Here is a 13,496-nt window from a genome sequence, read left to right as displayed (position 1 = left end):
TGGAGGGATTTGGTTGTCTGAAACATATAAGACTGCTCTGCTGGAAAAGCAAAAAGCATTGTGCTGTGGGGTGAAGCTAAAGCTCTGCAGCGCAAAGTTCTTTCATCTTTTCAAACTTCAGTGGAAAAAGTTGAATTACACCAAAAAGCTTTCATTAAAACAATACTGCAAATTAAACCAGTTTAGGAAATGTGTATTTTTAATAGTACAGATCTTTTCATAATGACAATGAGTGTATAAAATGTGTTGTTCTTTCTTTCACCATGTACAACTAAAATCCATGGATTAATATGTTAACTGCTCTGTAACAAATGTAAGAAGTAACACTCAGCATCTCTTTTATCACAAGCATTCATACTGTAAACAGGGCAAATAAGAAAATAAAACAAATAGCCTTTGCTGAACCAAATTTGAATGCCTTTCACAAAACTGTCAACCCTTGAGAGTTCGAGAAGTCTCCCTCATCCTGGGCCCTGAACCCAGGCGTGCAGATAGAGAAATATTATAGCCGTGTATTTCTCACCTGACAAGCATGTCTATGTGAACAAATTGGGCCACAGCTTTCCAAAAAGTGAACATAACCACTCCAGGGCAGGGCTGCTGATTCTAAAAAGTTACAAAACAGATCCAAGGGCTAAAATAATGCAGTAAAATGGTACTGATTCAATGCAGCCATTCATAATCAGCAGCCTGACCAACAGAAAAACAATTCAGACTTGTTGCTCAGTCCTGATGAAATTCTCCAAATACAGATTGACAACCACTACAAGCATTAACCTTGTCAGCTATCCTTTAGCCCAGGGGTGGGGAACCTTTTTTCCGCCAAGGGACATTTGGATATTTATAACATCATTTGCGGGCCATACAAAATTATCAACTTAAAAATTAGCAGACCAAGCCCCAAGCAGGCATCCAACCAGTGGTGAACTCGCCTACCTAGTGGCACAGGATGGTCTGTTGTACCAGCTGGGCGTAGCCATCCAGCCACACACTGAAGTTGCTCCTGCTCCGCATGGTCGGGGCTGGATTCTACAGGGATGAAATGAGGACACACTGGCTAAGAACTCCCCCCCCCTACGCATTCTGGCCCTGCCCCCTTTAACCCCTCCATTGTCGCCACTTCCGCCCCCAGCCCTCTTGTAGTACAGAGGGAATACGTTTCTCCATGGCCCGGGTGGGAAAGGGTTAACACTGTTTCTTGGGCGGTCCTAGCAGCTCCACAGCTAACGACTCTTCTCCAAGGGGGGAAAAGGTTTCTTTTCTCAGCAAAAGAAACTCACATCCGCCTTGAATAGAGGCTATTCCTGTCTGCGGGAACGGCCGATTGCCAGTCTTAGATCCTTCTGAGCTAGAGATCTGCCAGGACCCATGAAGAGCTAGACCAAATGATATCGCAAGCCTTAAACGGCCTCTGGGCCTGACATTCCCCATCCTTGATTTAGCCCCTTTCCAACTCCCACATAAGGCCCAGCTCAAGAGTACACATTAAGGCATTTTTATTCAGGAAGATATTATGAAGGCCAGCTCCAAAACAGGTTCACTGCCTGACAGGGCAGGGTCAGAGTTCTCCAGAAATACTGTAGTTGTTTTTACACCAACAGGAAAGCAACCAATAAAATAATACCAACCACTTTAGTATTAACTATGTATGCAGGCTACCTAGGCAGTCAAGCCATTACATTTATGTTTACCTACAAGGGGTGTTCTCAAAAAAATTTAGTTATATGACCCAGTTTATAATGTGCCATAAAGATAAGCTATACATAGGCAATGGGACAAATCCGGAATACCTGATAAAAAAAAAATACAATGAGATAGCAAATCCAGGCACTAATAAAGCAGGGGTCCCCAACCTTTTTGAGCCTGCAGGCACCTTTGGAATTCTGACATGGCATGGTGGGTGCAGCCACAAAATGGCTGTCAATGGAGGCAAAACCAGACATAAAATGGCTGCCACCGCTTTCCTTCAGTTACACAGTGAAGATCTTTGTGCTGTGGTGGCACCTACTGCCAAAGCAATGTTTTTAAAAATTCGCACAGCCCATCAAATCTCCAATGGCCAATCAGAAGCCTTGCTGGGCAAAAGCCCCATCTGGCCCCGTCCATTTTCTTAAAACATTTGGTGGTCACCAGGAAAGGTGTTGGCAGGTGCCATGGTGCCCACAGGCTCCACATTGGGGACCCCTGCTATTGAGGAAAACAAAGCAAATAAAAATCTGTTAGGTATCTAGCAAATCTAAGCAGAGAAAAAAAATACATCTCAACCTCAAATAAGTCAACTGTGAAACAAAGCCACCTTTTAAGAATCTGGAAACACCAAAGGAGATAAAACTATAGCTCCAGTCCAAAGGAGCATGTGATGATTTGAGTCCTTTCTTTCAAGTATGACTTTCCCCACACAATACTATCTCTAGCCTCAGGAAACCTTCAGAATCAGCTTCTGAAGCAGAGGGGGGAACATATGGGGGAGGGGAGGGTGTGAGAAACTGTGGTATGCACCCATAAGTCCTTGCTCTTGTCCAAAAGAGTCCTCATGGCCTATGAGAAAGAATGTACTTTCAATACATTTAAAATATGTGAAGGAATATATAACTGTTTAGATCCCTTGATAAATAGCAACAGATACAGAATTGCAAGCTGCCCCCAAGTACACTCAATCACAAGACACTTGGCAATACAAGAATCTGAAAACAGTCCCAACAGTTTTTGCAATTTCAAAAAAAGAATCATAGCAGTAATAGAATATTCTGAATAGTGCATCTCTATGTGTACAGGGAAATTCTGTGACTTAGCAGTAGAACAAACAGTTTTTGTGCAGAAGTCCCAGATTCCATCCCTGGGATCTCAAAGTATTTCAGGCAGCAGTTGTTGGTAAAGACTTTTCATTGCCTGAGATCCTGGAGAGTCCCTGCAAGCATGGGCAGATAATACTGAGTTTGATCAACCAATGGTCTGATTCAATGTTCATTTATGAAAACTAAAATTCACTTGAAATTTTCCTTCCTATGGTACCTAGTTCCTTTGAGAGATACAGCTATGCAAATAAATATGCTAACAGTATATCAGTGTGGTGTAGTGGTTAAAGTGCTGGACTAGGATCTGGAAGATCCAGGTTCGAATCCCCACTTGTGCCATGGAAGCTTGTTGGGTGTCCTTGGGCCAGTCACACACTCTCAGCCTAACTACCTCACAGGGCTGTTGAGAAGATAAAATGGAGGAGAGAAGAATGATGTAAGATGCTTTGGGTTCCCATTGGGATGAAAGGCAGGATATAAATAAGGTAAATAAATAAATAAATACATTGCATATATTTGTATCTTCAAAACACACCAAGGAGGAACATTAATTTTCCCTGCACCAATTCAGAGGTGACCTTGAAAGCTCTGAAGTTATACTACAAGATCAAGTGCTGCAGAAAGAGATAAGGCTACATTTTGGCAAGATGTGAATAGCTCCCATGTTAAATATAGTGGCCACTCTAAAGAAGGGTATTAATAGTTGCTCATTTAATTATATGGCACCCATTTTTCATTGCTATTAGTCAACTACCTGCTATGTAAAAGTTTCACCTATGTACCAATATACACAAGGGGCTCCAGCATATGGAGGATACTTTATAAACGTCAGAGGAACTGCATGTGCACATCAGCCTTCATATGTGCAAAGTAAGATATTGGAGCCCTTCTACAAAATAATCATTCATGTTTGGAAACGCATCTTTATTTTATTTATTTAAAAATAAAGAACTGCAAATACATTTTCAATAGTTTTCCAGTGATAGTTTTCCATATTATTTTGAAACATGAAACCCGTGAAATATTAACCAAACACCGCAACCCAAGGAGTTTTTTTAATGAGGTTCATTTGCCAAATGGTGGACAGAGACACCTGGTGGTTGGCTGTAACATTAAAACAGTATCCCTGAACAATCTAACTATACCTTTTGTACATAATAATATATATATATGATTGAACATTAGCAATGATAAGAAACATTCAGAAGAGTGGAAGAAAACATAGTTATGATCAGCCCACCATTTTATACCAAATCAGTTACAAACACAAATTACAACAAATGGAAAGATAACACAATTGTTTCAAGAATGCTACCTTAAAGGGTATAAACTGTGATTTTAACATCTGTATCCTCAAATACATCTTCAAGCATTAATGAAACTTTACTCCAATCCAGGCAATCAAGTCCACACCCAATCCTGAAAGACAAAGAATCACAGCATCAAGGACATTTTTCTTGAGATTTCTGTAAAGTACACAGGCAGGTGTTAAAAACACTGAAAATGTGATATTACTAGCAGCTCCATTACCAAAATTCCACTGTCTCTCACAATAGCTGATTCATCCTAAAGAAACATCCAAAAAACTCTCCCTGCTGCATCATTCTAACCATGCTTACTCAAGAATGTCCTAAGCTTACTTCCAGGTGAACCAAGTTTAGAATTGTAATCTCACCTCAGAAACGGTGCAAATGCCCCTATACCTAGTAGATAATAAGCAGCCATGGAATGGAATCCATAATGTCTACGTTTATATATTTATATGTAATGGTGTACCCCACCCTTTTTATTATAAATAATACTTAAAATGGCTTTTATCAATACAAAATAATAAAAACTTTAAAAAACAAACACTTATATAAAACAGCAATAATCCACAACAGCAGTCAACTGCGATCTAAAACCCAGCTATAATGCGAATAAGAAGCAGTAAAAAGTTAATTGATAGAAAACTCAGAGCCAATAAAACATCAATAAATAATAAAGTCAGCATGCTGATTATCACATTTACATTCATAAGGCACACTACCTGCGTCCTCAATAATACTGCAAAATATGTGTACAGCTACTAAGCCAGCCAGGGAGCTAAAGCAAATATCACTGACATGTTAGAAACATTGCCAAACCAAAGTCTAGATTTCTCAGTAGAACATCAGTACAATTAACAATATCATCAGTTAACAATATCATTGACTGGCTTTGTTTTCCACAGGAGGTTTTTTTTGGACCACAAAGATGGCCAGAGAGCAGTTCTCGGAAAACACAACATTCTTGATTTGGAGGGGGTAAAAAACACCATAGTTTATAATTTGGAGGAAATGACACACTGTGACTTGTCATCAAAAAGTGATTAATGTCTGAACTGTGTGAAAGGGAAGAAGGGCGTTCACAAACCCAAGGATTTCCAAGGCTTACTCTCATAATGAAAAACCATGGTTTGTGATATGTGAATCATGCCTATAACTTCCACAAGGTAAAATGAAATAGGAAACAAAGGCCCTTCATTCCACTCAAACAAAATATATGCTTATTTACGAATTCTAGTAACTCTCTTCAAGCCACTGCATGTAGATTTTTATACTAGCTTCTTATCCAAATCCCAAAAGAAGAAACAATTAGACCTGCCTATGGAACTTTATGCTTTTGATCATGTATTTCAGCTGCACAAACAACATGAAAATGGGTATTTAAAGACTTCCAATTAATAAGAAGCCATTTTTTTCTAACCTGGGCATAGCGATGCAAGTTACACCATTCTTCAGGCAATGGATTTTCATAGCTTCTAAACTGTTGCGTAGATTGTCATATGTAGGCTTGTGAAAGTATTTGTTTTTTGTAATCTAAATAAACGTAAAGCCAAATATAGATTAGATACCTTTTACACTTAGATTTGTTTACAGTATGATCCTATTCATGTCTGCCTAGACAAAATTTCCCATTGAGTTAACTGTATTAAAACAGCTTATGATAGCAACAGAGTCCTTTATCTGCTCCATCTTCAGCTTTCTCTCCTTGGCAGCCTCTCCCTGGGAAACTGTGTGGTTCCAGCGGCTGCATAGTGCCAACTGCCAGCCCAGCTTTACAGTGTCAGCCACAGGGCTGGGCCCCGTGGCGCAGTGGGGACCCCAAAAGGACTTACTTGCAGAGGGCATCTCACTTTCTCCTGTATCCCCCTCCCCACACTATATCCTCTTTTGCTTCCCCTGGCAGCCCCTACATAAGATTAGGAGTGGACAGATTCAGCACTCATAAATGAAAATGCAGCACTACTATGTGCACAGATATATCCCTGCTATAACCAGTTCATGTGCCCAACCTCCTATCATGTGGTCTAATCTTACCAGATAGTACACATATCGGTTTTCCCTCTTCAGAACAGCAACCTCCCCAGTTGCTTTTCCTAAGGAGAAATAAAAAGAGAGCTTAAAATGTCATAATAAATTGCTGACCCCTTAATGTATTGGAGAAATGTATTCTATTTTTCAACAACGCCTGAGCTATTTTACAGGTGTGCTGTAGAAAAAACTAATATACGGGACTAATGTAACCGTGCTCTGATTCAATATACAAATATTTGCAACTATCTCTCTCTCTCTCTCTCTTATTGTGTGTGAGTGTGTGTAATAACTGCCCTGTGACTTTCTTTGACACAGATTTTAAGAAGAGATTTATCTGGAAATAAATATGAGAATAATGATCACAGAAGTTCTTATACAGTCTTGCCTTTATACAAATGAACACAGCTGCTGAAGCAACTGTAGGATAAATCTAAACATACAAGTCCTTACAGAGTTCATTCTGAAAACTGTATTATAATGTAAATACAGCCAACATGCCACATTTTCTTAACAAGGCAATATTTTCCACCTTAGTAAAATAAACAGGCTATCATAAATCAACTAATGGCAACAGAATGCATAAAAAGCTAACTGAAGTACACATACATTCCACAAAACACACAAATTCAAATATCAAACCTGAAGCTCACTGGATACTGATGGATTCCTGTTCCATTGGCACAGTTCTTTGAACACAGGTTACATATTAGTTAATTCAGAAGGTTAGTACTCAGTTTATCATTCAAGTTTACGGCCCAACTACAGATGCTGAAGAGAAAAAAATTGAAAGACTTTATGCAGGTGTCCAGGTAGAAACTGATCATACACCTAAACATAGGTGCCCGGAACGCAAAAGTAGGAAACAAAGTAGAATCAAATATTGCTGGAAAATTTGGGCTAAAAGTGCAAAATTAAGCTGGAGGGTGGCTCATAGATTTCTGTGAAGACAGCTATTTGTTCACTGAGACCACGTTTCAGGCAAATGAACAGAAGATTGTATATATGGACATCACTGGATGGCCAATACAGAAAGCAAATAATTGGACGAAGAAAATGAAGAAGCTCTATCCCCTCTGCTAAAATAAGACCAGGAGCTGATTGTAATATAAACCATGAACTTTTAATATTAAAAATTTGAATAAAGCTGAAGAAAAACAACAAAACAGTGTGTCAAATACAATCTAAACAACATTCCTGAAGAGCTTAAAGACTACATAAAGAACAGATTTGCATTACTACTTTCAAGTGAACATAAACTGGAAGAACTATGGGTTGAACTATCAAGGAAAAATGCCCAAAGACTAGTCCTGTAGCCAGAAGAAATGAAAAGCCTTGATGAATGACTGATGAAACTTTTAAAATTGCTAAAGACAGATGAGAAGCAAAAATTAAAGGTGTCAGAAATAGAATCAGAAGTCTAAATGCAGCGTTCCTGCAGTCGCCACATAGAGACTATTATAATAGTCAGTGTAAGGAAATAGAAGAGAACAACAAAAAAGGAAAAACAATAGATCTGTTCCACAAGATCCAAGAAATCAAAGAGAAATGTAAAGCACAGTTAGGCATGCTGAAAGATCAACAAAGAAGTACATTAACTGAACAAGACAAAATACAGAAAAGATGGGAACAATACACTGAAAGCTATGCAGAAGAGATGAAAGGATGACAGATTCTTTAAAAGAAGAATCTTTTGAAGAACCACCTACAATTTTAAAAAGTGAAGTGAAAGCTGCACTCAAAGCAATTGGAAGAAATAAATCACCAGGAGTCGATGGGATATCAATAGAGCTATTTCAAGCCACAGAAACAAAGTCCATCAAAATCATAACAAGAATATGCCAGCAAATATGGAAAACAAACTAGAAATGCTCAATCTACATTCCAATTCCAAAAAAGGAGATGTCAAAGACTGTAGTAACTATTGGACCATCGAATTAATTTCTCATGCAAATAAAGTGATGCTCAAAATCTTACACCAAAGACTGTTATCATATGTGGAATGAGATATACCAGATGTTCAAGTTGGATTCAGAAAAGAGGAACTAGAGACCATATTACAAATTTATGTTGGATACTGGAGCATACAAGAGAATTTCAGAAAAAAATCAGCTTGTGTTTCATAGATTACAGTGAAGCTTTTGACAGTGTAGATCATGAAAAGCTTTGTTTGGTTTTAAAAGAGAAAGGTGTGCCACAACATCTGATTGTTTTGATGTGCAACCTAAACTCCAGACAAGAGGCTTCTGTTAGGGCAGAATATGAAGAAACAGAATTGTTTCCAAATGGCAAAAGTGTCATACAAGGATGTATTTTATCTCTTCAATCTATATGCAAAACATAAGGGACACTGCATTAGATTTAGATGAAGGTAGAATGAGAACTGGTGGAAGGAGCCTGAACAATTTGAGATATATAGATAACATTACTGGCAGAAAATAGGGAAGACTTGAAGGTTAAAGAAGAAAATGCCAAAGCAGGATTACAGCTGAACACCAAGACAAAAGTAACTACTACTAAGAAATTACACAAATTTAAGGTTGACAATGAAGAATTTCAAATTGTTAAAAGATTTTCTATTCCTTGGGTCAATCATCAACCAAAAGGGAGACTGTAACCAAGAAATCAGAAGGAGATTGAGACTGGGAAAGCAGCACTGAAGGAACCAGACAAGACCCTTAAGTGTAAGGATGTGTTGTTGGCCAAGATCAAGATAACTCCTATTACAGTATTCCCCATTACTGTGTAAGGGTGTGAAAGCTAGAAATGAAGAAAGCTGATAGGAAGAAAGTTGACTCATTTGAAATGTGGTGTTGGGACAGTTTTGTGGATATCATGGACCTCCAAAAAGACAAATAAGTGGGTTCTAGAACCCTGAACTCCCCATAGAAGCTGAAATGACTAAACTGAGGCTATCGTACTTTGGTCACATTATGAAAAGACAAGAGTCACTGGAAAAGATAATAATGCAAGGAAACATTCAAGTCGGTAGGAAAAGAGAAAGACCCAACATGAGATGGATTGACTCAATAAAGGAAGCCAAGGCCTTCAGTTTGCAAGATCTGAGCAAGGCTGTTAATGATCAAACGTTTTGGAAGCCATTAATTCATAGTATCACCATAGCGTTGACCATTCCATTCTGCCTGGCGTCCCTGGGGGTTTGTGTCACTGCCCTTGCGTAGTTTGCCTCCTTCTTCCAGGGATGCAGTCAATCAGGCAACCACCGAGTTGTGGGGTTCATCAGGGATTGATCTTATCCCCGATGTTATTTAATACCTCTTGCAGAACTTGTCAGGAGGTTTGGAGTTGGGTGCCACCAAAATGCTGACTACAGCCAGCTCTTCCTCCTGCTAGATAAAACAGCCCAAGGTGGGTCTCTCAACTCTATCCCAGTGCCCGGATGCTGCGGTTGGATATTCTAAACAGAGCTGGCTGAAGTTATATCCAGCAAAAACAGAAGTTATGTGGTGGGGGAGGGCTGGATTTTTGGGAGGACTACAGTTCCCTGCTCTTGATGGAGTTCCGCTGTTGTTGGTGGATTCCATGAAGAGCCTGGGGGTTTGATTGGATGCCTCTCTTGCCCTGGGGAAGCATGGGTCTTCAGTGGTGTGGCTGGCATTTTTCTATCTCTGCTGGGCTCATCAGCTATCCCCCTTTCTGTCTCACCTGGACCTGGCCACAGTGGTACATGCCATAGTCACCTCCAGGCTGGACTATTGCAACTCGCTGTATTGCAACATGCTCTACACAGGGCTGCCCTTGAGGCTGCTTTAGAAACTTCAGTTATAAAGAATGCGGCTGCTAGGCTGTTGACCAACACATCATGGTCATCTCATGTTCAGCCTGTACTTAAGCAGTTGCACTGGTTGCTTACTGGGTTCAGAGTAAAGTTTAAGGTGCTGGTTCTTACCTTTAAAGCCCTAAATGATCTGAAACCTTCATATCTTTGGGACCGCCTCTCCCTATACACACCTCAAGAATGCTTTGTTCTTCTTCCCATGGCCTGCTGGTGTTGCCCTGCCCACGAGTGGCTCGACTGCCCCCAACAAAGGCAAGAGCATTTTTGTTAGTGGCCCCTGCCTGGGGGAACTCTCTTCCAGATGACATCTGAGCCCTGTGGGATCTTCCTAGATTCCACAGGGCCCGTAAGACAGAGTTGTTCCACCAGGTGTTCCATTGAGGATGGCCAAGGCCGGTTTTTTTACCCTATTAGCAGTGCTGCCTGTTTTTGACAGCAGTCTGGGACGTAGGTTGCTGGATGCCAGATGAGTATGTTTTATCTTGATGTCTGTAAGGATATTATTTTACTATCCTGCATATTAAGATTTTGTATATCTTATCTTTGTTGACTGATAGTTCATTGAATTGTTGAGCCACCCCGAGCCCTGTGACCCAGGGGAGGGGAGGGGTGTAAGTCTAAAATAAAGTAAATAAAGTAAGTCGGAAGTGACTTGACAGCACTTCCACACATGAATAACTCAGTTATTTACTGTTGGAAGACACATGCATCACTATTTAGATATATTCTTTCCAGATCAAACAGACCCTGCCCAGTCACGCCTTGGCCCCCTACAATTAATTGTGGAAGTGTGTAAGGCTACTGGCAGCCTTGCAAAGTAAATCAGGAACACGTAGAGGTACCTCCATGTATTGTTAGGCATACAGCAGCTGCAATTTGCACAACTGGAGCAGCTCAAAAGCAACCATAACAACTGCACAAATCACAGCAGCATGTCCACTCCTTACATAGAGATGTCCATCTGTATAACAAGCATACCAGCATCAGCACTCTCATAAGCAATCACATGTGGGCCAAGAAACATCTGATCTAGATTCCAGGTTGAAACAACATACTGGTACTTCGCTGGTTAGCAACAGAGAGAGGATGAACTCACTCGTATGTGGAGAGGGAGGAAGGGAGGGAGGGAGGGAAAGAGAACTTGTCAATATTGTCAAATCAACAGGACTGTCAATTTATTTATTCACATGCACTCGCACATGTATGCAAAATCACAAACCTTGGCTTTGGTTCTAAAATAATCAGTAATTATTACAATTTCCAAGAGTTCAATATCAGAGGCGTCAGTATTTTAATACTACCCTAAAGATGGCACAATCCAAAATAACTGTTCAGGAAAGTGTACTTTTGATATCATGACCACAGATAATATTTCATTTTAATAAGTTTCTATGTGGCCGTACTAAACCCAAAAGTTTAAGAGGATTCTAAAAGAACCAACATTTTTTATATTCTATAAACAGCTAGTTTGCACTGTTGTGTCACTTACGCTGGTTCAAGAGTTCCTGAACACCACCAAACTTTTTCTTAAAAATGGCAGCTATGCCAGCGCTCATGTGGCAATCTTCACTGATGCAGTGAGCCAAGGAATCTGTTCCAGGAGAGGTAAAAAGGTCTCCCTTCACATACCTGATCTGGTTTACAAAATAGAAATCATAAGGAATGAGAGAAAAAAGAAAACATGACTGAAAGCAGCATCATAAAGAGTGCTTTAGCTTAAGGCTGCAATCCTGTGCATTCTAACGTAACACATAAGATTGTCAACGTGACTGACAACTTCATTTAACAGAGAACTCCAACAGAAATTTAATCAGAAATAAGTCATCACATAGAGCTCAGTGGAAGTTACTCTCAGTAAGCACAGAGAATTACAGCCTTAGGCATCTTGAAGTACACTAGTTAAGCAATTTTGCTATTTATACTGCTCTATAAGTACAGGTAGCATTTTTATCACCCTGTAAAAGAACAGGTTACTATGCTTACTGCTTCAGAGATCACTGTGTGCTGTGTTTAAACCCACAATGTACAAGAAAATGAATGAATAAGGGGCTTTTTGTAGAAAAGTATATCTTCCTGATCACCACTTAAGCAGATGTCGAAGACATGGCATGGAAAAGAAAATCTTTTTATCTGAACATCACTCAGTATTGGTGACATGTAAATCTCAAATGCACTTATTGCCAGTAATACTGGGGAAACAGTCAGTGGCTATGTGGACATTGCATGAACAGCACTACAGGGGTCAATCAAAGTCTACTACTTGCACCAGTGAAAGGTGAAGTTCACCTTGAAAACAGAAAGATCCTAAGTGCTGTCAGAACAATGCTGCTAAGTGGCCTTTGGAATACGAACAGAGCACAGATTTCTTTAAAATAAAAACCAAATCAGAGCTCAAGGATGTTATGCATTATGCGTAGTGTACCAAAATGAAAGAGAACAAGCACAAGGTTAGCTTGGCCAACTTTATGAATATAAGCCCTTAAGAGTTAGAGCCATTACCTACATAAAGCCAAAATCCATAATTGAAGTCACTATACTACACAGCTACAGAATACCAAATGTTTAGAATAGTTGTTTTCTTCTACCAAAAAAAAAAAAAAAAACGCACACCCAACATCCATAAAACTGCTTTACAACATATAAAAATACTCCACTACACACTCTTTCTTCTTTTCCAGACTGCATACTAGCCATGATGATGAGGAAGCCTCACAAGTTCTCCTGAGATGCAAAAACTGGGAGGAAATACAAAACAAACATATGTATTATTGGAAAAGCTTTACAATAGAAGCAACCGGTGTGGTAAGGGAAGGGGTGATTTAGAATGGCCTTTGAACGGATGAGCTAGAGAGCTACAGCCATCCAAAACTTATAAGTCGGGTGTTTGGGGAGGAAGGTATTGTTCCCTCTGGGGTGTTCTGTCTATTTCTGGGCTTTTTAAAATACTTTTTTTTATAAGTTTGTCTGTAACCACAACGCTTGGGAACAAAGAACAAGTTTCCGAAGGATGTCTGGTAATCCTAGCTTTCAAGCCGGGTAACGCCTGCTCTACCTGACGACTCTACAACACAACGCTTCCCTTAGGGAAGCAACGGTCCCAAAACATGAGCGTTCATAACAAGGCGCCGTGGAGAAACACGACCTCCCACCCAGAATGTACGAAGGCAAAGCTTTTGCTTAGCCTCGACTCTTCACTTTTCCTAGGTGCTCCATTTCTATGCCTGATACCTGCCCTATTCTCTCCCAAATGCAAAGACCAAAATGGCAGCCACCGCATACGACCTTCTAGGCGTAAAGCTCTATAGCATCAGCACAGCGTATTCGCGGGCGATACGCAGCGGCTATGAATTACCATAGGAAAAAAAGCATTAAAAATTGTCCTCGGCTGCACATGCGTAGAGCAGTCACCTCAAGTGAAAAGGGATGAAAAGATAGTAAAGGGCTGCTTAGTATGCACGGGAGTTATAAAAAAAAAACACAAAGCCGAACGCATGCGCACAGAGTTCCAAACAAGCGCAAGCTTCGGCGGGAGGAGCTCCTGTGCGGCGCCTGCGCAGTGGCCTCCTC

The 13,496-nt window shown here is 40.1% G+C and overlaps 1 protein-coding gene across 1 annotated transcript; it reads right to left on the bottom strand.

Annotated features, from left to right (window-relative positions):
• Positions 1–4,006: 4,006 nt before the first annotated feature.
• On the bottom strand, positions 4,007–12,661 carry OARD1 (O-acyl-ADP-ribose deacylase 1). The gene is made up of 5 exons (XM_056845374.1): positions 12,591–12,661; positions 11,419–11,563; positions 6,137–6,195; positions 5,523–5,635; positions 4,007–4,214 (listed from the first exon to the last, which is right to left on the bottom strand). Exons 1-5 carry the CDS (start codon positions 12,621–12,623, stop codon positions 4,112–4,114), a joined length of 453 nt encoding a protein of 150 aa, XP_056701352.1. The 5' UTR covers positions 12,624–12,661; the 3' UTR covers positions 4,007–4,111.
• Between the last annotated feature and the right edge of the window lie 835 nt (positions 12,662–13,496).

Source organism: Euleptes europaea, chromosome 2 (genome assembly GCF_029931775.1).
Source record: "Euleptes europaea isolate rEulEur1 chromosome 2, rEulEur1.hap1, whole genome shotgun sequence".
Classification (NCBI taxonomy): domain Eukaryota; kingdom Metazoa; phylum Chordata; class Lepidosauria; order Squamata; family Sphaerodactylidae; genus Euleptes; species Euleptes europaea.
The sequence above is the reverse complement of the archived record's forward strand: the minus strand, read 5'-3'. Positions and strand labels throughout refer to the sequence as shown.